At 36.7% G+C, this 24942-nt stretch overlaps 2 protein-coding genes across 6 annotated transcripts in view; one reads left to right on the forward strand and one right to left on the reverse strand.

Annotated features, from left to right (window-relative positions):
* The window catches only part of CAPZA1 (capping actin protein of muscle Z-line subunit alpha 1), a 48880-nt gene extending 44697 nt beyond the window's left edge, over positions 1 to 4183 (reverse strand). The window contains exon 1 of the mRNA XM_032881444.1: positions 3965 to 4183. Within this exon, the coding sequence (XP_032737335.1) occupies positions 3965 to 4003 (39 nt within the window). The 5' untranslated portion in view covers positions 4004 to 4183. The remainder of the gene's footprint in view (positions 1 to 3964) is intronic.
* A 192-nt stretch (positions 4184 to 4375) lies between these two features.
* ST7L (suppression of tumorigenicity 7 like) overlaps positions 4376 to 24942 on the forward strand; it is a 110965-nt gene continuing 90398 nt past the window's right edge. For 2 of the 5 annotated variants that reach the window (XM_032881435.1, XM_032881434.1), the window contains exons 1-6: positions 4653 to 4936; positions 6696 to 6778; positions 9441 to 9603; positions 11875 to 11929; positions 15376 to 15491; positions 21494 to 21572. In XM_032881435.1, coding sequence (XP_032737326.1) covers positions 4729 to 4936; positions 6696 to 6778; positions 9441 to 9603; positions 11875 to 11929; positions 15376 to 15491; positions 21494 to 21572 — 704 coding nt within the window. In that variant the 5' untranslated portion in view covers positions 4653 to 4728. Of the gene's footprint in view, positions 4557 to 4647; positions 4937 to 6695; positions 6779 to 9440; positions 9604 to 11874; positions 11930 to 15375; positions 15492 to 21493; positions 21573 to 24942 lie in introns of those variants that run through there. The other 3 variants (XM_032881436.1, XM_032881438.1, XM_032881437.1) reach the window with 3 other exon arrangements.

Below are 24942 nucleotides of genomic sequence, written 5' to 3' on the forward strand. Positions count from 1 at the left end.
AGACAAACCTAGGGTCTGAATTTTTCAACAAATTATACCACTTTGCTTAGCATTAAGGCTGATCCTAAATAGGAATATGTTCTGGAAGAAATTATAATAAACCTACACTCTTAACCAAAGATTCGGCATCTGAATGTGCACCTGCTTATCCTTTATGAGCCTATCCAAGGATTTTGTAACAGATTCTATGAATACTACTCAGCTAAGCCAACTGAAAAAAGGGAAGATAAAAGAATGGCAGTACTAATCCTAATTGATGACTTCGTAGAAAATACCTATTGGGAATAAGCTCTAGGGTTTATCCTATGAGGGTAATAAATCATCTGGTAAAATAAAGAGGTAATATATAATTTTAAAAATCCAGTTTAAAAAAGGGTATTTTTTATGAGCTTTAACAGAGCCCTTAAAAAAATTTTTTTAAAGATTTTATTTATTTGACAGACAGAGATCACAAGTAGGCAGAGAGGCAGGCAGAGAGAGAGGAGGAAGCAGGCTCCCAGCTGAGCAGAGAACCCAATGTGGGGCTTGATCCCAGGATTCCAGGATCATGACCTGAGCGGAAGGCAGAGGCTTTAACCCACTGAGCCACCCAGGCACCCCAGAGCCCTCAAATTCCTTATCTATTTACATCTCCCACATCACTCCTAAATAATTTTGATAAATGTGTTTCTCAAAAAGTGCCCTAAAGATGATACAATTGTCTAAGCTTAAGGCATATAGATTTCTTTCTTAGTTATGGCATTTTTGAGGTTGTTCACAAATATTCTACTAGTTAATAAGCTGAAGGGAAAAATACGCTAACTGCACTCTTTTTCAGCCTTAAAATTCTTTTTGCAATTATGTTTTTAAAATGCTGAATCATGAAATAAAGGAAACAGACAATGCAAGGAGCCCAAATGAGTAATTTGTCTCATACTTCAAGTTTCCTAATTGTCATACTGGTCTTGTTAAGCATTTGGAACCTAGTAACTGAAGTGTCTAAGTGACTGGAAGACTATAACTCATTCTCGGAAACTGAACTCGAGGAGAAAACTAAAAGCATTTATTTCTGCAAGTAATTTTACACTTTCAACTTCCTGTTTTATTTAGGCAGCTCATCATGACCATTTCAGGTAACAATGTAGAAGTTAAAAAACCCAACTTCCTCTTTGTAAAGTGATAAAAACCCTAAGCAGTTACTTATGAGAATGGTTGATCTTACTAGCTTTTATGGAAATACTTGCAAGGAAATCACAGATTATCAACATCAAATTCACAGATTATATATATATACACATAAAAAATATATACCCCACATGATGACATAAATGCCTTAAAAAATCCAAATCCAATGCAGTTGAGAATTTGGTTAAAAAGAACATAAAATGGAAACTTTAGAGTTCCTTCAAAGAAGAATCAATACAAATTACAGCTGAAAATAACTTAAAAATTTGTTTGTAATTGTGCCTTGGTTGTGAAAATTTTATAGGACAAGAATCTCTCTTATGGGTTGTTTATGAATGCTAACATATTCAAATCAACTAGTTTTGTTGGAAAAATACTTCAATTCCTGAATTCAGTTAAAAGGAATTAGAAGCTTGGAGGAAAGGGGGCAATGAAGCTAAAGGAGAACTGAAGTAATCTTACAAGTTAATGCACTTTCTTTTTACTTACAGATTTGCAACAGAGAAACACAATTTACCTACTGTCTGGAAATAAGGATCTAACAAAATTTCAGTAATCTCAAATCACTGGGTTATATGACACTTCTTAATAACAGCTATTCATAGTTATCCACAATAATGAAGAAATGTGGCTAATCTAAAACTGTTTACTGAATATGAAATTCATCAGCATTTTGGGACAGATTTACTGTACTAATTTTGACATGCTTGCTGTGTCATTATTAAAATTAAGCAACAAAAGAAGTATCCTGGGAGATAAGAGGAAACGTCACAAATTTGCTGTTATAGGGGCACCTGGGTGGCTCAGTCATTAAGCCGCTGCCTTTGGCTGAGGTCATGATCCCAGGGTCCTGGGATAGAGCCCCTCATCAGGCTCCCTGCTTGGCAGGAGACCTGCTTCTTCCTCTCCCACTCCCCTTGCTTGTGTCCCCTCTCTCACTCTGTCCTTCTCTGTCAAATAAAGTCTTTAAAAAAAAAATAAAGTGCAAAATACTTTAATAAAAAAACCTGCTGTTATAAAATGAAGACAATGTTATTAAATATTGTCAATAATCAAAGATACCTCAATTTGCACTTTTCTTTTGAAATACATGTATTATGTTTTCCCAAGTTTAATTAAGAAGGCATTCTACCCTATTGTTAAAGACAAAAACTCAACAATACTGGTAAATGCAGTATTGTTTGGACACCATAAATTTTGAAGTTTATTGTTATTTAAGTGTTTAGTGAAATCTTGTTGTACCATATTTTTCCTTAAAACAAGTGGACCATCAGTTGAGCTAACAAATGTTTGGTTATTCCGATTTTTACTATAATTTAATTTCATCTGAATCATAACTCTTTGACTTGACATTTTATTACAGCCTTCTCTTCAGCATAAATTCACATATAAGATGTCCTTTTCTCCTCTATGTGAGAGTTTTCAAGAATGAGAAATTTCAAGAATTTTCAAGAATGAGAAAATTCAATGCTAAAGTATTATTCAATGATTTGTGAATGGTTAGCACATCCTTCAACATTTCAAAATGACATGGTATATGTAGGTACAACAAATCAAATTATTCTGTACTGAGTACTCCTGGACCATAAACAGTCCCTTGTGCCATCCCATTCTCTTTTACTAAAAAAAGAGCCCAGATACATTTACAGAGCACGCAAGAATGCACATTTTTGTAACAGCCACTGTAGGAAACAAAAGACATAATTCTTGTCCTGTAACGAGTCATCTAGTGAAATCATTCTAATTTCTATAGACTTTAAAATCAGATAGTTACTGAAATGCCTGACGAAGTGTTAAAAGTGTACAGTTGTCAGCAAAAGGTTATTCTACCTAACGTAGAATATGCTCTTGTATTTAAAACACATTTTAAGAAGTAAATATGCAAATTACACACTGACAAATTTAACTATAAAGACATTAACAGTGGAGCATCAAAGAAGGCATGATGCTTTGTCCAGACTTGAAAGTGTTAATATGAAGTTTATGTGCTATATAAAAAAACCTTTATAGAGCTAAAAAAAAAAAAATCCGCTGGCTATTCTTGATTTGTTAACAAGAAACAGAAAACTATTTTTCAAAAATTACCGTTAATAGGATGTAAGACGCAAAGGATGGAGTCATCGCGGGCTTATGTGCATACATGCAATCAATCAAAGGAGTGTCCACAGGGAAAAGTGGTCAAATTCTGAAGCTAACGTCCTGAGGCTTACATATTTATTAGTGAAAATCAGTTCAGCCGATAGTAAGTAAGAAAAGAGTGGATGGGCGGACAACACATGGGGACCTCTCCCTGTCGAGGAGTCGTGACAGCAAAATCACTTCCTGAGGAAGGAGGAGCGAAAGGGAAGTTAAGAGGCCATCCTGACCAGGAAGTGACTCGCCCCAAACTAGCCTCAATCGTATCTAAAAATGGGGGGATGGGGAGAGCCCCAACAGTTAAAGGCGGTAAAATAACTGCTTCTTGATACGTCGAGACATCACCATCGCCCCCACTCTTAATTACAGAAAAAAGTCCACAGTCACGATTCAGTGAACGAAAGTCTCTTCTCTTGCTTAAGGGTCACTAGGCTGTGCTTCAGGCCCAGGAAGAGAAAAAGAGAGTTGAGGAATGGGGAACTGGGGCCACCGTGAGGCAGACCAAAGCCCCTAAAGAGAGAAGCGTCCCAACTGCAGAGCGTATCCCAGTACAGGCCAAGAAGCTTCTTTTTTCTGGGGACACCGCCAGGGTTCCCACCGCAGCCAGGTCAGGCCCCCGTTCCCTGTCGCGAGAGGAGGCAAGAGAGAGAGGCGGACCCCTTACCTTCTCCTCATCCGACACCCGGTCCTCGAAGTCGGCCATCTTGGGCTGCTCTGGCCCAGCCCGGCCCCGGCGCGAGGCAGGCCGGGAAGGAAGCTGAGTGATGGAATCATCGCGGGGGCTGTCGGAAGGACCCGCCCGGAAACGCCGACCCAGAGGGCGCCATGTCAGTTTCGGGCGGGGTGGTGGTTCTGAGCGCCGTCCCTCCGCGAAGTCTCTAACTCTGCCTTAAGATTTTTCCTTAAATGATTTTAAAACTAATAGCTTTCTCACTGAGTTACGTTCATTTCCCCCATTCATCTATGAGACGCTGGGAGCATGTTTCCACTATTCCTGACACCCGAGTTCCATCCGACCAAATCGCAATTGCTACTGTAGGTTTTCCCAGTACCAGTGATCTCTGTGGCGGCCGAGTCCAAAGGGCTAAATGCTGCTCGGGCCCTGGAACGGTCGGTGGCTTTTCCAACCCTGGGAATAGGGTGAGAGGTGACCGTCACTCGTATGGAAGCGAAAACATTTCACGCAGAGATCACATCTCAGTCCAGTTCCTCCAATATGTGCCGCCAGTCACCCTTTCCTGCCCTTCGAAGGAAAGGTAACCTCAGTCTTGGGACGCTCCTTCACGTTCCAAATTTTCTTGGTCCGCGTTCCCTGGGACTCAGCCTCTACAGAGGCCAATTTCAGGTCCACCACTATCCCAGGATTCCCGACTCCCGGTTTCCTGCCCTTCTCCCCTCCCAGCTCCCGGAGCCTGCGGGAGCGGCAAGATGGCGGACGGAGACGGATTGGGTGAAGCAGCTACTGCTACGGCATCTCCTCCTGCACCTGCTCCCGGCCTGAGCCCGTCGCTCGGCTGGAGGGAGCGGCTGCGGGCCGGACTGGCGGGGACTGGGGCCTCGCTGTGGTTCGTGGCGGGGCTGGGACTGCTTTACGCTCTGAGGGTCCCGCTGAGGCTGTGTGAGAATTTGGCTGCGGGTGAGAGGCCCAGACCTCCCTGGGGACGAGAGCGGGAGCTAGAAGAGGGGCCGGGGGCAAGAGGCAAAGGGCAGAGATTCTCCGCAGTCACTGGAGGGCTTCAGAGAAAGAGTCGGTTGTGCGCTACCTAGTGTGTTCTTCTCCAGGTCTGCAACTCCGCAGCTGATTGTCAAACCTGAGCGGCAGCTATGGGCTCCTCCCTTGAGCTCTTAAGATCCGCCCTCTCTCAACTGTCCTCGTTTACCCGAGGAAGAGCCCGCCACCTGACACGCTGTAGGCTTCAGGTAGTAGGGCAGATGAGAGCATTTTCATATCGGTTGCAGAATTTATATATACTCCCAGCATTGGTAGGATCCATTGAAAATCATTCTTTTGAGTCTCTCGCCGGTTAGCCAAGAGTTCCCATACCCAGACAACAAAGATGAGAGTTTCTGCATTCAAAGACCTAAAAGGGGGGGAAAAAATGCCATGACCTTAGCTAACCATTATCATATTCTAAGATAGTTCTGTCAAGAAAGTTTTTGTGGTATCTTGTTCTCTTCTTTGCTTTAGGCTTTATCTTCAGTAATAAAACAGTATAGGAAGTAAAGGGGAAGAGAGCCACAAACAGTAATGGGTTCTTTCAACATTCGTAGAAAGCTTGCTATGTAGTCTGAGCTGAAGATACAAAGACGTGTCAGAAGTGATGATCCCCGTGGATTTTGCAAATACTATCCTTTACCTGTAGCCAGGACAAAGTGGATGGGAGCCAAGGCCTTTTACCATTACATTAAATTATTTCCACTCAAGCTCTGAACAGATCAAAGTATTTCTGCTGTGTGATGAACTGTGACTATCAGTACCTGTGGTTTATTTTTCTGCAGCAAGAAAAGGCAAATGTTTCCTTTTCTTTTTCATAAGATGACATGAAATACTGTGAGATAATGTTCTGGACTTTTTAGAAGATAGGTTCTATGTAAGTTCAGATGTAACTAACATACTAAAACTAAGTAAATTGGCCTTCCTAGACTATTTGGAAGAGCTAATTTGCTGTCTCTGTAACTGGTTAATGAAGTGCTTACTAGTGGTTTGCATGCTCAGTGAAATATTATTCATTGATTTTATCATTTATTTTTCCATGTGTTACCTAGATAACACCATTCAGATGAGAGTAGTTAACTATTAATTAGTAGTTAATTTCTGAAACCTGTGGTATTTATGAGACAGTTATTTGAAATGAAAAATCTGGTCCAGGCTTCCAATGAGTCAGGTTCAAGGAGTTCTCTCAGTCTGTTACTATTCTCTTTGGTTTATTTTTGCCTCTCTAGCTGACATACACATACTGATTCCTTGCCTCTAATTTGAAACACTGGTTTGTATCTCACCAAAATAATTAGTGAGTTGTTTTAAATCTCCTTTGTAACAGGATGTCTGTTTAGTTTATTCTTAGGGATTTGCAAAACTTCTTGTTGAATTTATGGTTTATAAGTTCTTAATTTATTCTGAAAAGTAAACTGAATTATCCCACTTTGATTTGCTTATTTAACAAACTATCAGTTTAAAATGCTACCCTTACATGTGCAAAGCTAATTTTTAAGATGTGATAGAATGGAAATTTAAAGTACCTTTTTAAAAATTATAGCTTTCTCAAAGGAATCTCGTACTAGATATTAACACTATTTATATTCCTCCACTCATAAAGACAGCTGCATATTTGTAACTTGAAGTATTTTGAATTTGCATTTTTTTAAACTTTGATTTTTTTTTTTTCCTTTTGCAGTGACAGTATTTTTAAATTCATTGACACCAAAATTCTATGTGGCACTTACAGGAACATCTTCTTTGATATCAGGACTAATATTTGTAAGTAGTTTCCATTTCCTTCATGTTTTGGTATTTATCTAAAGATCAAATATCTTTATATGGTTACAATAATTATAAATACTTATAAATCATCATTCTCAATATGTGTTCAGAATTTGAAAAAAAATACTGCATCTTCCTCTCCACATTTAGAGACTGGCAGTATTCCTTTGTATATGAGACTGTTGTTTACTGGAAGGGGCAGGGATTGGGGGTGCATTCCCAACTAAACGCTCGCAGGGCCCAAGTTAGCAACAAATGATATAGAGTGTAAAAATGTGTAAAAATTAAGTTTCTTATTTACTTTTAGCACTGGGTAATCTGGACAATGCATGCTCCTTTTGGAAGGGGATAAAGCTAGTTGTTGCCATATAGATTGCAGACCAATTTTTCATATGATTTTGGAAGACTCTGGATGCATCAAGTGTTTATATAAAAGTTTCCCAATACTTTAATCTTGGCAACATTGGGCAGACTGAAAATTCGTGTCTTGAATTCAGCCTATAGTTTGCCAGTTATCTTCTCTGGAGTGTTTAAGAGCAGAGTATTGGAGCCAAGCTAACTATCACTTTATTTATTTATTTTTTAATTGTGAGAAGAAAATTTTTTTAAATTGAAGTATAGTTCACATACAATATTTATTAGTTTTCAAAACCATCACTTTAGTTGTGTGAGCAAGTTAGTTAACTTTTCTAAGCTTTAATTTCCTCATCTATAAACTGGGGAAAATAAAATCAACTTCATAGGATTATGAAAACTAAATGAGATAATGTGTCTTAAGATCTTTCAATAACATGGTAGCTAGCTTACAGTGAGCACTTAATGAAATTTGACTGTTATTATTCTGAGAAGTTGTAACTTTAATTTGGCTTTCCCTTGTCTTAATTGACAAGGGAATTTTAAATTAAGAAATTAAAAAAAAAATATATATATATATGTATATATATATAATCTCTATTAACATCCCTGGGAACTAGTGTGTCCTAGTATAAACCTCGGAAAAATACTGCTACAGATAAAAATCTGAGGAAGTATGGCATACATGACCAAGGAATTTTTCTGTGCTTTTTTCTCATCTCTAGATGGTGCTCTTCTATTATAGTAGAAATAATGGCATTTGTATTGGAGTGTTTTTTGTTTCTGTTTTTTGGTTTTTTTTTTAATAAGGACTAATACTTGGCCATTTTTTGAAAGTGAAATGCTAGCCAAAAAAGGGATTTTCTCTTGATTAAAAAAAAAAAATACTGAGGAATTTAGGATGCAAACCATGTGTTAACATAGTTAACAGCAGTAGCTAATAATAAAAATAGAGTGGTCATAACAATATACTGCAAAGAAAATTAGGAAATTCAAGTAACATTTTAAAGGTTAAACTGTGTCATGACCCTTGTAATATTGATGACTTTTTATTGGCAAAGGTTATTATTTTTATAATTTCTTCTACCTCCTGAAATATGGAGCTCTATCTATGCTGATTGGGTTACTTCCACCAGAAGGGGTGGGGGATAGTGTGTTTGGGAGCTTGAAGAATAGCAATGAAACCAGTTGTTTAGCTAATTATTACAAATGAAAAGATTACTCTGAAAGGAAAATGGAGGATCCAGGGGGAGTGCATATAGTACTGTTTTCTGTTCTATGGAATCAGGGAAATCTCCCTGGGGACCTGTCATTTAAGCTGAAACCCCCCAAAAAGCCAGGCAAAGGTAGTTGGGAATGCTAGTATCCAAATATGAAACATTCTGCTAATTCAACACAGAGCTTTTTTTTTTTTTTTTTTAATTTATTAAAGTATTCTCTAGCCTAACATGGGGCTTGAACTTAGAACTGGCGATCAAGAGTCTCATTCTGTACCAACTGAGCCAGCCAGGCACTCCCACAGGGATTCTTTTGATTCCTCTTTTCATAACGTTGATAAACCATGAAAACGTAAAGGAGTGAATATCCTGATTTTTAAATGGTTCAATATGAGAATCAACCTCTTAACCTACATTAATTATACTGCGAAATACTGGAGTAGTACTTCATGTTCAGAAGGCACTTACAGTTCTTGTTAACTATATTTAATAGATAGGACATTGAGGCTCTGAGAGGCTAAAGGTTAAGTGACTTACCCAAAGCACGCAGGGGGACTGGGAGTCAAATGTGAGCTTTCTAACCCTAGTCTTAATCCACCATGCTAGTTTCAAAATTATTTCTATTTTAATTATGCTTTAGATAGAATAAAATGACAATGTAATGTAACAGAGTTAGATTATTTATAGATTAAATGCTTTTTGCTGGTTTGTTTATTTGTTTTAAGTAATCTCTACACCCAACATGGAACTCAAACTCACAACCCAGAGACCAAGAGTCACATGCTTTACTGACTGAGCCAGCCGGGCACCCCTGTTTCTTGTTCTTTTAATATTTCATTTACAGATACATTTCTTCTAGTATTGCCTCAGCTTCTCTAAATTTCATAACAAAGCTATAAAAAAGGTATTTTATTTCTGCCTAGCATGTGTTATTGGGGAATCTTATGTTTGGTTTATTTTTTGGAAGGAGAGTATATTTAAAATGCCAGATTAAATGGGAGCATCTTTTAGGAATGTTTTAGTTTGAGCTCATATATCTGCTGATCAGTTCTGTTTTAAATAAAGGATTTTTTTTTGGTTTGTCGTAGATATTTGAATGGTGGTACTTCCATAAACATGGCACGTCTTTTATTGAACAAGTATCCGTGAGCCATTTGCGACCACTGATGGGAGGAACAGAAAGCAGCATTTCAGAGCCAGGTTCTTCTTCTAGCAACAGAGAAAGTGAAACCAGCAGACAGAATTTGTCAGGTGACTATTTGTGTAATATGTTTTCAGAGCTGTATAGTTAAGATTGTTTGTCTGTGGGAGATAGAAAACTCACAACAGAGAGAAGTTTGTCTTCCATGTAAATATAGGTAATCTGCACTGATACAGAGAACAGTGATCATCAGAGACCCAGTGATCATCAGTCTCCTATTTTGTTAGCCTGCCAGTCTTCAAGTGAAGTTTTCCCTTGTGGTCCAAAACAGTTCCTGTCATTTATGCCATCATATCCACATTGCAGTCAGTGGGAAGGAGACTAGGCCAGTAGGAGGCCACCCTTTCTTCCTACTCAACCCCCAGCAACCAAGGATACTTCTCAGAATGTTACGTTACCATTTCAGCTTATTTCCTGCGTCAGACCTCTGCCAAATGGCCACAAGTAGCTATAAGGGAAGCTAGAGATTATAACCATTTTTTCAGCATACATATGCTCAGCTAATAATTAGGAGATCTTATTAGATAAAGGAAAGAACAGAGACAATTAGCCATTTCTGCCAACATAGCAAAGTAAGGAAAAATACTTTTTCTTCTCAATATATTTACAAAGGTATCGAAATCTTAGTTATTCATGTATAGATACTCTATTAATCACACTTTAATTGTAGGCTTTTCCTCTATATATATCCAGTAATACAAAGTAAATATTATTAGTGATATGCAATTAGAAATTAAAAATTTGAAGGCCAGATAAAAATGATATTTTTGGATTATTGTTCCTTTAATTTGATATCAGTAAAATTCATACAGTAATAACACAAATGACTTAATTTCATAGATATCTGATTTGTTTGGTAACCCTAGGAACTTAGAGTTGTATTAGTTTAGTAGAAAAATACTGCCACTTTTTAGATATGGTCAGGGAAAGTCTTTGAGAAAGTGCCATTGAAGCTGAGCTCTGAAGCATGAGTGGGTATTGACCAGGAACAGTAGGGATGGGATTAGCAGCCATTCAAGAGTACAGGATGGAATAATGATACTTTTCTTTCTCCTTTTCTTTTCTCCTCTTTCATAAAATAATTACAGAACTACTAAGAATGAGACATATTAAGATGAATATGACATAGATCTGTCCTCAAGAAGTTGAGTCCAGGGGAGCCTGGGTGGCTCAGTGGGTTAAGCCGCTGCCTTCGGCTCAGGTCATGATCTCGGGGTCCTGGGATCGGGCCCCGCATCGGGCTCTCTGCTCAGCGGGGAGCCTGCTTCCTCCTCTCTCTCTGCCTGCTTGTGATCTCTCTGTGTCAAATAAATGAATAAAATCTTTAAAAAAAAAAAAAAGAAGTTGAGTCCAGTATGTAAATAATTATGATAAAAATGCATTATATAATCTTATTCCTTATTGTGAGATTGAGTATATCATTGCATATGGAGAGTGAAGACACTCCCTACCCTGCACTCTAGCCTAACTATACTGGTGTTTTGTTTTGTTTTAAGATTTTGTGTATTTATTTGACAGAGAGAGAGTGGGAACACAAGCAGAAGGAGTGGGAGAGGGAGAAGCAGGCTTCCCACTGAGCAGGGAGCCTGATGCCGGGGTCAATCCCAGGACCCTGGGATCATGACCTGAGCCAAAGGCATACGCTTAAGGACTGAGCCATCCAGACACCCTACTTTGTGGTTTTTATGATATGTTTTCTCCTTAGAATGTTCGTCATCTGGCAACTTTCTTTTACCATGATTTTTTTTTTTTATCATGATTCAATGTCTTTTACCATGATTCAGTGTCAGTTCACAAGTTACCTCCTTTCGAAAGCCTTTTCTAATTTCCCCAGAAAAATATTAATTAATTTTCTGTTTTTCTTCTCTTGGAACAAAATATATCTCTCCTGTAGACTTACCATACAGTTCAGATGGTAGTTTACATGACTGACTCTCATGTGACATTTCATTCATTTAAACAAGTTAGTTCCAAATGCTGTGCTAGGCTCCAAGAATACAAAAATGAATAAATTGTAACAGCTCATGTTCTAAAGAGAGAAACTGAAAATCAAATGGATAATCACATTATAATATGTTAAGTGAAGTGCTGTCATTGAATCATGAACTAAATGCCATAGAAATAATAGAAATAGGAGAATGACTAGATTTAATTGTATGCTGCATGACAGCAGGGGTGATCCAGGCCTTATTCATCTTTGTGCTATTTGGCTAACACTGTGCATAGCATATACTGACTGTACCATAAATGTTGATGAAATTAAGATTGAACTGCAGTTGGTTAAGCTAATTCATTTCCCTTTTCCCCTCTTTGTTTTTTAGAATGCAAGGTATGGAGAAACCCTCTAAATCTTTTCAGAGGAGCAGAATATAGGAGGTATTACATTTTGCTTTCAGTATAACCATAGCATTAGGTTTAGAGTAGAAGTATTATGGAAACATTTGTTTTCATAAACACATTACAGCTCTTTTAGTTGGAGACACTGATACATAATAAGGTAAAATGATTAGCCCAACCTTTAGTTGGCAGCATCTTCACTGTATTTACTTCTATAATCATGAGAAACATTGCTTCAAGCCATATGTTTATGATAATAGTAAGTATACAGTTGGCTCCTGGTTTTGGCAAAAAACCTTTTCAGAGAATTCATGAGATTAAGAAAAGAAGTACAAATGTCAGCATGTTCTTATGCATATATGCTCAATTTCAAAATTTATTTGAACACTCACTAGAAAATATCAATCTGAATGTGAATATGAACTTAATTTGTGCAACAGTACAGGGTAAAGTATTTTTATATTGTATTTTTAAAATTTTTTAAAGATTTTTATTTATCTTGAGAGAGAGCACATACACATGTATGGGGGGAAGCAGAGGCAGAGGGAAGAGAGAATCTCAAGCAGACTCCTTGCAGACGGTGGAGCCCAATGTGGGGCTTGATTTCACGATCCTGAGATCATGACCTGAGCCTAAATCAAGAGTTGATCACTCAACCAACTGAGCCACCCAGGCACCCCTTGTATTTTATATTGCCTTTTGCTATCCATACTGCTGTGTCCATTTCTCTTCTGGTTTTAACTCTAGATGAGAAAACAGCTTGTGACACTTAAAGATACCCAAAGATGCTTTATTTTATTTTATTTTTTTAAAGATTTTATTTATTTATTTGACAGAGAGAGGTCACAAATAGGCAGAGAGGCAGGCAGAGATAGAGGGGGAAGCAGGCTCCCCACTGAGCAGATAGCCGGTGTGGGGCTCAATCCCAGGACCCTGGGATAATGACCTGAGCAGAAGGCAGAGGCTTAACCCACTGAGCCACCCAGGTGCCCTAATACTTTATTTTAATAAGGACTGTGTTTTACCTTTAGGTAGACTGGGGCATGTTATGTACATTTCATTGAACAAGAAACATTAGGTATCTACTATCTATGACCACTGTGAAAATGATGGGAATACAGAGTGACAGAGTGATAATCCCTGTGCTTAAGGACTTGATAGTGTAGGATAGTAGTATCCTGGAAAGGAAAAGCTAGGTTTTTATGAGAGATGCCTTTAGTCTGTATTAAGGGATTCTGTAAGAAACAAGTCCTTGAATTTCTCAGTCCATTTGTTAAAATAAAAAGGTTTTAGGCTATTTCTTGTTGTATTACAGGGTTCACTTCACAAATATCTAAAAAAGAAATTTCTTATCTTGATATCAGGAACACTTATACTTTTTTTTGAATGATTAGTTTGTCTTAATGTAAAAGCCTCAATTGCACTGATAATCATTGTGTGGTTTTAGAAAGCTTAAAGTCCTACTGTAGTCAGCCTTTAATAAGTGTACGGAACTTTGGTATGTATTTCATATGTTAGATTCATTCCTGGCTCCACTGTATGGCCCAATTTTTGCTTTCACTGAGTCTTTTTTATTTGTTTTTAAATTAAGGCCATTAATATTGTACATTTTATGTTTTAATTCCTTTAAGTCATTTTGGGAATAATGTAGATCGTTAATAAATAATCTTTTTACATGTTTAGAATATGTAGCAAAACTTTGCTTATTGAAAAAGGATCTACTTTTTTCTTTATGATAATTTCTCACAAAATAGCTTAAAAACTTTAAATAGCAATGCAACTTGGACTATTAAATTACTTAAAATCTTTTATCATATACATATAAATAATACAATGTGCTTTTAAAATGCTTTTTGGATTTAAAAATGCATGCATATTCATGTAGAAAATTGGAAAATGAAGAGATTTATTAAATTACTTAAAATCTTTTATCATATACATATAAATAATACAATGTGCTTTTAAAATGCCTTTTTTAATTTTAAAATGTATGCATATTCACTGTAGAAAATTGGAAAATGAAGAGATGTATCAAAAAGAAAGGAAAAAAAAGAAAGTAAAAATCACCGTTTCCTACCATTAAGTGATAACTGCTATTAGTATTTCCATCTGGTCTCTCTTCTGTGTCCATGTATAGGAACAAAACTTGGGCATCATTATGTGTATATAATTTCACATCCTTTTTTCTAACACAATGTATGAATTTTCCTCAAAATTTCTTAATACGTGAATTGCTTTTTTTTTTTTTTTTTTGAAGAGTGGGGAGCAGAGGGCAAAGGGAGAGGGAGAGAGAATCTTAAGCAGATGCAGATGCTCCACTGGGTGAGGACCCTGACACGGGGCTTAATCCCAGGACCCTGAGATCATGACCTGAGCCAAAATCAAGTTGGATGCTTAAAGTTGACTGAGCTACCCAAGTTCCCCTTCATACATGAATTTCTTCAAAAATATGGTTTTTAATGATTGTACTCTATTCTATTATATGGAGGTACCTTACCTTACCTATTGCTCCCCTATCTGGGTCACAGATTATGTTTCACTGTCAACATTTACACTAAAGTGGTATCTTTATATATAAATATTTAGCATATGATATTAAACATCTATGATTATTTCCTTAGGGCTGATTTGTGGCACTGAGATTCCCGAATTAAAGGATGTGAACATTTTTTCCCCCCTCCACTTTATTATTTTCTTTATGGAGATTTTCAAAAATTAAAAAGTAGAGAGAATGGCATAATAGAATTCCACATGCCCACCCCCTAGCTAGAAGTGAATATTTTTAAGACTCCTAATAGATATTACCTAATCGATTTTTTGGAAAGAGAAAGGTAAATGGCAATTTAATTTATTCCAGCAGTATATGTGAGTCCATATTCCTCCTCATCCTCAGCAACATGTAGTTGCCGTTTGACAGATGAAAAGTAAAAATTTGTTAATTTAATTCACTATTTGTTAATTATTAATGAGATTGGACCTTTAAAAATGTATTTATTAGCTGGTTTGTTAACTTGCTATTAATTTTTGTGGGTTTCAGGGGGATATGAAAGTTTAAATTTATAATTTAGTAAAATCTAGAAATAGTTTCTATTTGCTTTATGCTTTGAAAGCCCTTTACCATTTTGACATCTAGTAAAAGTCCACCCATGTGTTCTTCTAGTTTCTTTGTAGTTTTACTTTTAAAATTCTAATTCACTGGGAAGTTAAGTATATTTAATAAGGTATGTATCTAAGTCAAATTGTTTTATCCTCTCAAATCTAATATAGAAGCACTAATAATCTGGCCTTTTCCCTTTGGTTTTGATGTTTTGTTGTCATACTGTAAGTCTGTATTGTTATCTCTTGTTTTTCTGATAATAAGTTTTTTTTAAATATCCTGATACAGAATTTGTAACCATATATTTTTGCATTTTAAATAGTGTCTGTTGTAGTAGGTAGAGGCTCTCTCATGTTCAATTTACATATTTTCTTGTGTTTTGGTAAAGATACACTTGGGTGACTGGTAAAGAGCCACTTACATACTATGACATGAATTTGTCAGCTCAGGACCATCAGACCTTTTTCACCTGTGACACGGACTTTTTACGTCCTTCAGACACAGGTATGTGTCATATCTGCTCATGGGGTAAACAGTGGTGATGAAAATTATTTTTAAAATTCTTTAGCATTACTTATAATACACAAAGTTACTTGGCTTGAGGTTGTTTGCATCATGGATAACAGAAGCAGATTAAATTGAAACTAAATATGAATGTAAACTAGGTTGTTACACTACGTATCCTCCTTATAAAGAATTTAAAGTAGTTTATAAAAATATAAAATTACTTCTTTTATTACTTGAAAAACCTTTCAGATCAAATATAGCAGAGAACAGTGTACCCAGTTTGGTCTGGGGAATTAACATATGCAATTATACATAAGAGTAAGGCAAAGTGTAATCTCTGGGGCATGGCATGTAGATTAAAATGGAATATATTTTATCCCAGTCATAAGTTAGAGGTGCGTGGAAAGTGGTGGAAGATCATAGAAATGTCTGTGTTTAGGTCTAAGTCTTCTCTATGGAAGAGAGTATTAAGACTCTTAAATACACGGTTAAAGACAGATCTTTATCACTGTTCTTTCACTTTGAATGCCCTCTCCTTTCCTATCTATCCTCCTACTTCTGTGCTTCCTGCTTTTATCCTTCAAGATCCAAATTAAAAGTTACATTCTCTAGGAACTTGAGAGTTAAACACTTTATTTTCTGCAATTTTGCAGTACTTAGTCCAAGCCTCATTGAAACAATTCTAGTTAATTTATTCAACCACAAACATTTACATGTTAATTTTATCATGTTGTTTTAACATTTACCTTCCCTAATAGGGTGGGAAACTTTGGAAAGCAGGGACTGTATTCTCATCATCTTTGAATCCTTTTCATCTAACACATTGCCTGGCATACTGTAAATATATTAATATTTATTCTTCGATGAAAATATCAATGAATGACCTTAGTGTCACAGATGTCTTAAGCAATTTCACTAATAATAGCTAACACTTGTGTAGCACTTACTATGCACCAAGCACTGTTCCAAGCAATTTACATAAATGTACTGATTTAGTATTCCCGATCATTTTATGAGATAGGTACTTTTACCAACCTCAGAAATAAATGTGTGAAGAGAAGGAAGGAAGGAAGGAAGACAGGTAGGCAGGCAGGCAAAGGAAAATCAAGTAATATGCCCTAAGTAACCTAACTAATAAATGATAAAGTTGGATTTCAAATTCAGGTCTGACTCCTCACCACTATACTACTGTTGCTTCTACTCACCATAGTGACAGGCAAAAGAAGATCACTACTAGGGGGTCTGAAAAATAGCCAGTTTTCCAGCATTGAAGTGAATTCTTTGTGATCTGTATCTGTTGGATTAAATATATTAAGGGTGGGTGATAGCAGTAAATGCAGGGATCTTTGGAATGGTTACATGAAGGGATTTAATTGTGAATAGGAGAAAAAGGAATTGCCTTATGTTTATATTAATGGCAAAAGTGTTGGGTTGGGGAAATAACTGAAATGGAAATTAGTATGTTAACTTTAAGGACTAAAGTTGACTCTAAAAGTAACTCTAGAAATTAAGGCTTCACCTCATTTTTGCAAGCAGAATTGCAGACATTGGCAGGCTTTTCTGGTAGTATCCATGGCTATCCACTAAAGCCGTGCTCTTAAAACATTATTGTTCACTTACCTCCTAAAGTAATTTTGAAAAACTACGTATCCTTTCAAACATTTTTAACTTGACATCATAAGATTAAATAATTGCAAAGAATATGATTTTTAGCATATTACAGATAATTAAAAATAAAACTAGAATACCCTATATTTGAATGTATCTCAAGAAATCTAATGACTTGATATCCACCGTTACCTATTGAAAAAGACATCGACGAATACTCTTCAGCAGTAGTAAATTTTATGTAAGTTCTTTTTTTTTTTTTTAATATTTTATTTATTTATTTGACAGAGAGAGAGAGATCACAAGTAGTCAGAGAGGCAGGCATAGATAGAGGAGGAAGCAGGCTCCCTGCCGAGCAGAGAGCCCGATGCGGGGCTCGATCCCAAGACCCCGAGATCGTGACCTGAGCCGAAGGCAGAGGCCTAACCCACTGAGCCACCCAGGTGCCCCTAGTTCTTTTGCTTCTTGAACTCATCCATTTCACACCTCCATATTATAATTATTGTATACTTGAGAGTCTTATTTATCACATATGCTTTTCCACAATAAAATTGTTTTGCCTAAGTTTTTAAAAATTTTAATTTGCTTTGATCATAAGGTTCTAAATGGTATATGTACTTTAGTTATATTTTTGTCAAATCCTTGGAGCTACATATTTGGCTTTTTCAGCTTTAGAAAATGTCCTCCATAGAACAGCACTTGGCTGGGTGAATTCTCATTGACCAAATCGGACTGACTTTCTGACAGAAAAGTCTGACTTCATTTTTTAAGTCAAATAACCATGTTAACATGCATCCCTATGACAACCATTTCTCTTTCTGAATTTAAATTCTAAGATAGAAACCTAGAGAATTCTTGGAGCTTTGCCTAGGGCCTATCACTTGACCAAAATAAGATTCCACCACCTTTATTTTCCTTTACTAATGCCCCCTTTGCCTTGCTGTGAGGGGACCTTTCCTTAGGAGCAACACTTTCTTTAATAGTAAGGGGCAGGGGAGGCTGATAAGTGGAACTGATAAAAACGGTTATCACTTCCTCTCTAGGGAGAGCATCCAGGGGCCAGAATACTCTTATTTCTAATGCCAAGATTTACTCTTAAGTAAAAGGAATTCCTGTTGTAGGTGCCTTCACAAAAAATGGCTGCCCCGAAACCTAAACTTTGAATTTTCCTGTGGGCACTTGGAGATTTTTACACTCTTCGGAATGTACCTTAGAAAGATTCAGGATGGGTGAGAAGAGTTTTTTCAGGAATATATCTTTTGGAGAGCGGGGAAGCAGATACTGGGTAGGAAAGGGCAACCAGCATGGTGCATAGACCAGTCAGAGGCACATTCTTCAAGTAGATCAGTTTTAGGAAGAGTCATATAAAGCTGAGACTTTATAGAAATTGGTTCTCTTAAAACCACGCATGCTGTTTTGGTCCTTGCAAAGTTTCATGTACTTCTAGAGGTATGCGTAATCCCAGGTAAGTACTGAGCTCAAGGACAGTCTCTTATCTGTGAATTGATCCATATTGATCTTTTCAGATACTCACATAAAGGTAATGATTTTATATCTGTAGTTTTATTAAAAATGTGTACATATGTGTGATGTGACAAATTTCTCTTGATGAATTGCCATCAGTTACTAGTAGATTCTGTTCTCATCCTATTGATTTATTTATTTAAGGCGTAAAACAAACATATCTTCAGGGCCAGCCAGCAGTGTTCTGTTTTTGATTTTTTTTTTTAAGATTTTATTTTTAAGTAATCTCTACACCCAATGTGGGGCTCGAACTCACAACCCTGAGATCAAGAGTTTCATCCTCTACCAACTGAGCCAGACAGGCCCCCCGGCCAGCAGTGTTTTTTGAATAACTTGTTTTCATGGTATTCTCAATTCAACACTTAAGAATCAGGAGATTTGACTTTTTTTTTAAAGATTTTATTTTATTTATTTGACAGAGAGAGAGATCACAAGTAGGCAGAGAGGCAGGCAGAGAGAGAGGGAGAAGCAGGCTCCCCGCCGAGCAGAGATCCCCATGTGGGGCTCAATCCCAGGACCCTGAGATCACAAACCAAGCAGAAGGCAGAGGTTCAACTCACTGAGCCACCCAGGTGCCTCGAGATTTGACATTTAAACCCGGTTTTACACTTTTTAGAAGTTGGAAAATATGGCAAAACTGGACCTGTATGTACACCTTGGCAATAATCAGACCCGAGCTGTGACTCTCTCCTTTAGATTGTGCAAATGCCTTTAAATTTACACATTTCTGTTTTCTGCTTCGTCTTTGTAGGCATCTACATTTCATAGCCCCTGATCTTGGGATTGACTATTTTCTGATTGATAGCATATTGCAATATTATTTAACTTTAAAAAATAGATAAATTTGATTGAATTGCTAATTGCTTGTGTTGTTTTTTTAAGCATATCAAGAGCTCTTAAAGAGGACAGGTGAGCAGCTTTTTCTGCCTCTGGGTCCTGTCCCTGTGCTTTAATAAAACCACCTTTTTACATGAAAAAAAAAAAAAAAAAGACAGCTAAATACTAAATCAGCATTTTCCTTTTAATTATTCTTAAGCCTTGTTTTAGAAAGAAATACAAATTTCTTCTTGTACTTTATTTCCCCTTTTCCCTTTGGCTTAGAACTGAATTAGTTGTGAGAATTAATCTTAAAAGCCTGGATAGATGGGGCGCCTGGGTGGCTCAGTGGGTTAAAGCCTCTGTCTTCGGCTCAGGTCATGATCCCAGGATTCTGGGATCGAGCCCCACATCGGGCTCTCTGCTCAGCGGGGAGCCTGCTTCCTCCTCTCTCTCTCTCTGCCTGCCTCTCTGCCTACTTGTGATCTCTGTCTGTCAAATAAATAACTAAATAAAATCTTTTTTTTTAAAAAAAAAAGCCTGGATAGAGCAGTTGAAAACGTTTTCTAAGAATACTAATAAGAAAAAAATGCTTAAAGGTGGATCAGATGACCTCAGTAAAAAAGAGAGAAATGCAAATAAAGATGAGATAGTTTCCATGTATTAAATTAGCAAAAATTGATACTAACTCAGTGTTGCTAAGTAGGGAAACGTTCACTCTTCTCCACTGTCTGAAAGAATGTAAATTAATACAATCTTATTGAAAAGAGTTTGGGAGTTTATTATATCTAAAATCTTTTAGAAGATGCATACATTTTAATCAGCCGTTCCACTTCTAGAAAGGAAATATTTGGTCAGGTATGCAAAAGTAGATGTTAAAAGATGGTGGTTATAACATTTCTATAATTAGCAAAAATTGCATGTAACTTAATAATTTAAAAGAATTTCTTTGATTAATTTTGATATATACGTAATAGGCTAGAATCCCAAATAGCCATTTAAAATGTTGATAAGGATTTCAGTATCCAAATTTGACTTGTAAATTAAATCATGTAAGCTAAGGAGAAATCCCCATCATTAAAACTGGCAAGTCTAATATTCTTTATTTTTATGTAATATTTTAATGTTTTAGCAAAACCCTATTCTTTACCTGGTTATTATCAGATGGGTGCTGACGTGCATCAATTTGTCAAGTTCAGGAAGCATTAGTTGTCAGACAGCTGGTGACATGTTCGATATGAGATATGTATTTTTGTTACACAAGTGAAATATATTGTTTTCTTTTCCAAGCCAAGACTAATATTTTGTTTCCAAAGGAAAACGCAAACATTTTCCACATTATTCTTTCTAGACAGTTGTAGGTTTTGTTCCAAAAGCAACATTCATAGATTCTCTATTTTTCTTATCAAATTTGAAATAGACCAGATAGTTTCATGAATCTACTTTGTTTGTTTGTTTAATTTTTAAGAAACTTAATTTTCATTTTGTACAGTAATTGGTAGCAAAACTAATATTGTTATTCTAGAGAGGTTTTAATTCAGGCTTTTCTTGAATCTTGGTAGAGACTGACATTTTCCATAAACATACTATATTCTAAATTAATTGCTTTTTCCATCTTTTTGTACGAAATACAAATTCAAACATTCTTCCTGGATTGAATCATTGAATCAAGTGTTTTGTATATTTTAGCATCGACCCTTTTCAAAGTGATAAAAGGACTAGAATATTTCATATGATTATAATTCGATGTTATCCAATTTTAATATGCATTTAGAAATATAAATGTTTATGTATAATAATCGTATAGTTAACTGGATTAAATACCTTATATGTTGTTATTCAAATCAGAGAAAGAATATATTTTTCTTCTGTGTGATGCTTCCATTTAATGTAAATTAGATTATTGTGAGCTGACACCCCAATTTCTTGTTTATGTTTAAGAACATGTTATTTAAATCTTTGTTTACTCTCCTAGCTCATTCTTCATACGTTTTGCATAAGATTATTTATGTTTACCATCTCATCTACTTTTTACAATATTTTTCCTACAGTTATGCAGAAGGCATGGAGGGAAAGAAATCCTCCAGCTCGAATCAAAGCAGCCTATCAAGCTTTAGAATTAAACAATGAGTAAGTGTGAAATATATGGAAAGTAACTTTGTTTTGTAGGAAACTCAGGCAAATGTTATCTTTTTTCTTTTCCTAAGACACTTAGAGTCATTAGCAGTCCCCCCCCCCTGCTTTTTTTTTCGTATACTAGAGACAAATTTTAGTGTTCATGAGCATCTATACTTTGGTTCGGAAATTATAAACTTACCTGTGCTTTTGAATTGAAATTATCCTAGAGATATTTTTTAAAATGGGGAATGCTGATCTCATTGGTGATAATTCTTGATAGTTAAAGAGTACAAAAATACTTATGCCACCTTTTTTTATTTTGTTTTCATTTAAATCATTCATTCAAAGCATTCATTCAGTCCTGAGAACTTTAGTTGCTAATGGGATTGGAGGCATGTGAAGAGGATTCAAAATAAGCCAAATGTAGTATGTATGTATGTATGTATATTTTTAAAGATTTTATTTATTTATTTCACAGACAGAGATCACAAGTAGGCAGAGAGGCCGGCAGAGAGAGAGGGTGGGGGAAGCAGGCTCCCTGCTGAATAGAGAGTCCGATGTGGGGCTCGATCCTAGGACCCTGGGATCATGACCTGAGCCGAAGGCAGAGGCTTTAACCCACTGAGCCACCCAGGCGCCCTTTATTTATTTATTTATTTATTTAAAGATCTTATTTATTTGTCAGAGAGAGAGAGAGAGAGCACAAGCAGGCAGAGTGGCAGACAGAGGCAGAGAGAGAAGCAGGCTCCACGCTGAGCTAGGAGCCTGATGTGGGACTCAGTCCCAGGACGCTGGGATCATGCCCTGAGCCAAAGGCAGCCAGTTAACCAACTGAGCCACTCAGTCATCCCAGAGGTATTTATTTTTTATAGCTCTTTATATCAATTCTTCATTTTGAAAAGGCAAAATGTAAAATCACGAGTTAGCCTAATATTTAAATGGAATAGATCAGTAAGTATTAATCTGATACTAAATAAATGCCAGGAGTAAAAGTATGGCCCTAGTTGGGGTTAATCAGGGAATGCGTCCTGAATGGTATGAATTTAGCATTGTCCCTGGTACCCCTCAACAACCCCATCCCCCAAGATATGTTATCATTATTAAGAAGACCTTCCTAAGGTAGAACAAAAATCAGTGTAGGGAATTCCAAAAGCAGTGAATCAACTTTATTAAAACTCTGGAAACTAATCAAAAGTTTGTGGCATCCTAGAGAATACTTAATCAATTAAAAAAAAAATAGCTGAATCTCTGTAAGTGAGTTTTATGGTGTTTTAACTTACACCCCCCCCCCCATTTCCCACTCCCTTGCTCAGTGGCAGTCTTGAAGACAAAAGTCTGCGTTCTGGGTATAGGTTCCTCCTATCCGAGTAAGTGGAATGACTCTTATTCTTGAAGAATTGTGCTTGTTTATTTTTATCTGTCTGGTTGGCTCTCTGAAGGGCCAGCTCAAAGGTATTGCCTTTATTTGGGTTAATTTGGAACTCTCCCAGCATTGACACAGCTACACTGGGGGGCATTTGTTCAAAACACATAAAGACAAATGCATTAGTCCCTGTTGCCTTGGAGCAAGGGATAACAGCTGGGGCAAATAATAGACACACCAGAAAGCTTGAGAGGAAAGGCTGGGGAATGAGATACTTTGGAAAATAAAGGCTTTTGAAAAACTCCCACATATTCCTGGGAATCTCAGATGTTCCATACATGCCCAAGTTTGGGCACATGCTCAGAAGTGACTTAAGAAGACCCTAAGCTCTCATGTCTGTCTGAATTTCAGGTTCTGCACAAACAGAAAGTAAAGGCTAAGGCAGGGTTGTAAACTGCCTGGCTGAATGTTGAAGGTGTGCCCCAATACACTCAGAACCAATCTGCGAAGACTTGGCTTTTTTTGTTTTGTTTTTGGTTCCAAGTGTTTAAGACAAGCTCTATCAAATCAATGGCTGATGAACAGGCTAAAGGAGAGAGGATTCACTGGTATATGATAATGACTGCAAACTTTAGCAAATTAGTTCAGAAAAGTCATTAAACAGCTACAACAAGCAACAGCAACAAGCTATGGGGAGGAGGGGGAAATCTGAGTGCTAGAGTTGCTAGATTATGATCTTCAAAATTTGCAGTTTTAAACAAATTAAAAAAGACACACAAAGAAACAAAATATGCCCCACTCACAGAAAAGAAAGGAAATGAATGGAGACTGTCCTGACGGAAGTCGTCCAGACTTTGGACTTTCCAGACAAAAACTTTAAATCAAATATTTTAAATATGCTCAAAGAGGTAAAGGAAGCCATGTGCAAGGAACGAATGGAAGTCATGAGAAGGATATCTTACCACTAGAGGATATCAATAAAGATTTAGAAATATAAAAAGAAATCTAGGAAAAAAGTTTAGAAAGAGATCCAGAAATAAAGATCAAGAACTCAGTGAACCTCAAGTAAAATATAATCAAAGAAATCTACAATGAGACACATTATAATCAAGCTTTCCAAAACCAAGGACAAGGAGAAATTCCTGAAAGCAGCAAGAGCATCATGAATGAGGAATCTTCAGTAAGATAAGCAGTTAAGTTCTCATCCGAAACCATAGGAGCCAGAAGGCAGTGGGATAACAAAGTCAAAATTCTTAAAGAAAGAAAACTGTCAATGAAGGATTCTTTTTTTTTTTTTTTTTTTTAAAGATTTTATTTGTTTAAGAGAGAGTGTGCTTGAGCATGAGCAGGGTAGAGGGGCAGAAGCAGGCTCCCACAGGGAGCCCAGTGCAGGGCTCAGTCCCAGGACTCTGGGATAATGACCTGAGCCAAAGGCGGATGCTTAACCAGTTGAGCCACCCCGGTGCCTCCACAGCTAAAGATTCTATATCCAACAAAGCTATCCTTCAAAAATGAAGGAGAAATTAAGACATTTCCAGATAAACAGAAACAGTTCATTGCTAGCAGATCTATGTTATGTATAAATGGATATGTTATAAATAAAAGGATAGGTTTTAAATAAAAGGATACTAGACAGTCTTGACTCCACACAAAGCAATAAAGAACACCAGTAAAGATAATTACATAAGCACATATAAAAGTTAATGTATTTTGGGTTTGCAATTATTTTTTTCAATATGATTTAAAAGACAATGTAAAACTGGGGTGCCTGGGTGGCTCAGTGGGTTAAAGCCTCTACCTTTGGCTCAAGTCATGATCCCAGGGTCCTGGGGTCAAGCTCCACACTGGGATCCCTGCTCAGTGTAGAGCCTATTCCTTCCTTTCCCCCTGCTGTTCCCCCTGCTTGTGTGCTCGTTCTCTCTCTGTCAAATAAATAAAGTCTTTTAAAAAATCAACAAAATTGATGAACTTCTAGCTAGACTGATCAATTAAAAAAGAAAGAAGACTCAGATTACTAAA

The sequence above is a fragment of the Lontra canadensis genome, unplaced genomic scaffold (assembly GCF_010015895.1).
Source record: "Lontra canadensis isolate GAN:19392208 unplaced genomic scaffold, GSC_riverotter_1.0 scaffold75, whole genome shotgun sequence".
In the NCBI taxonomy this organism is placed as follows: domain Eukaryota; kingdom Metazoa; phylum Chordata; class Mammalia; order Carnivora; family Mustelidae; genus Lontra; species Lontra canadensis.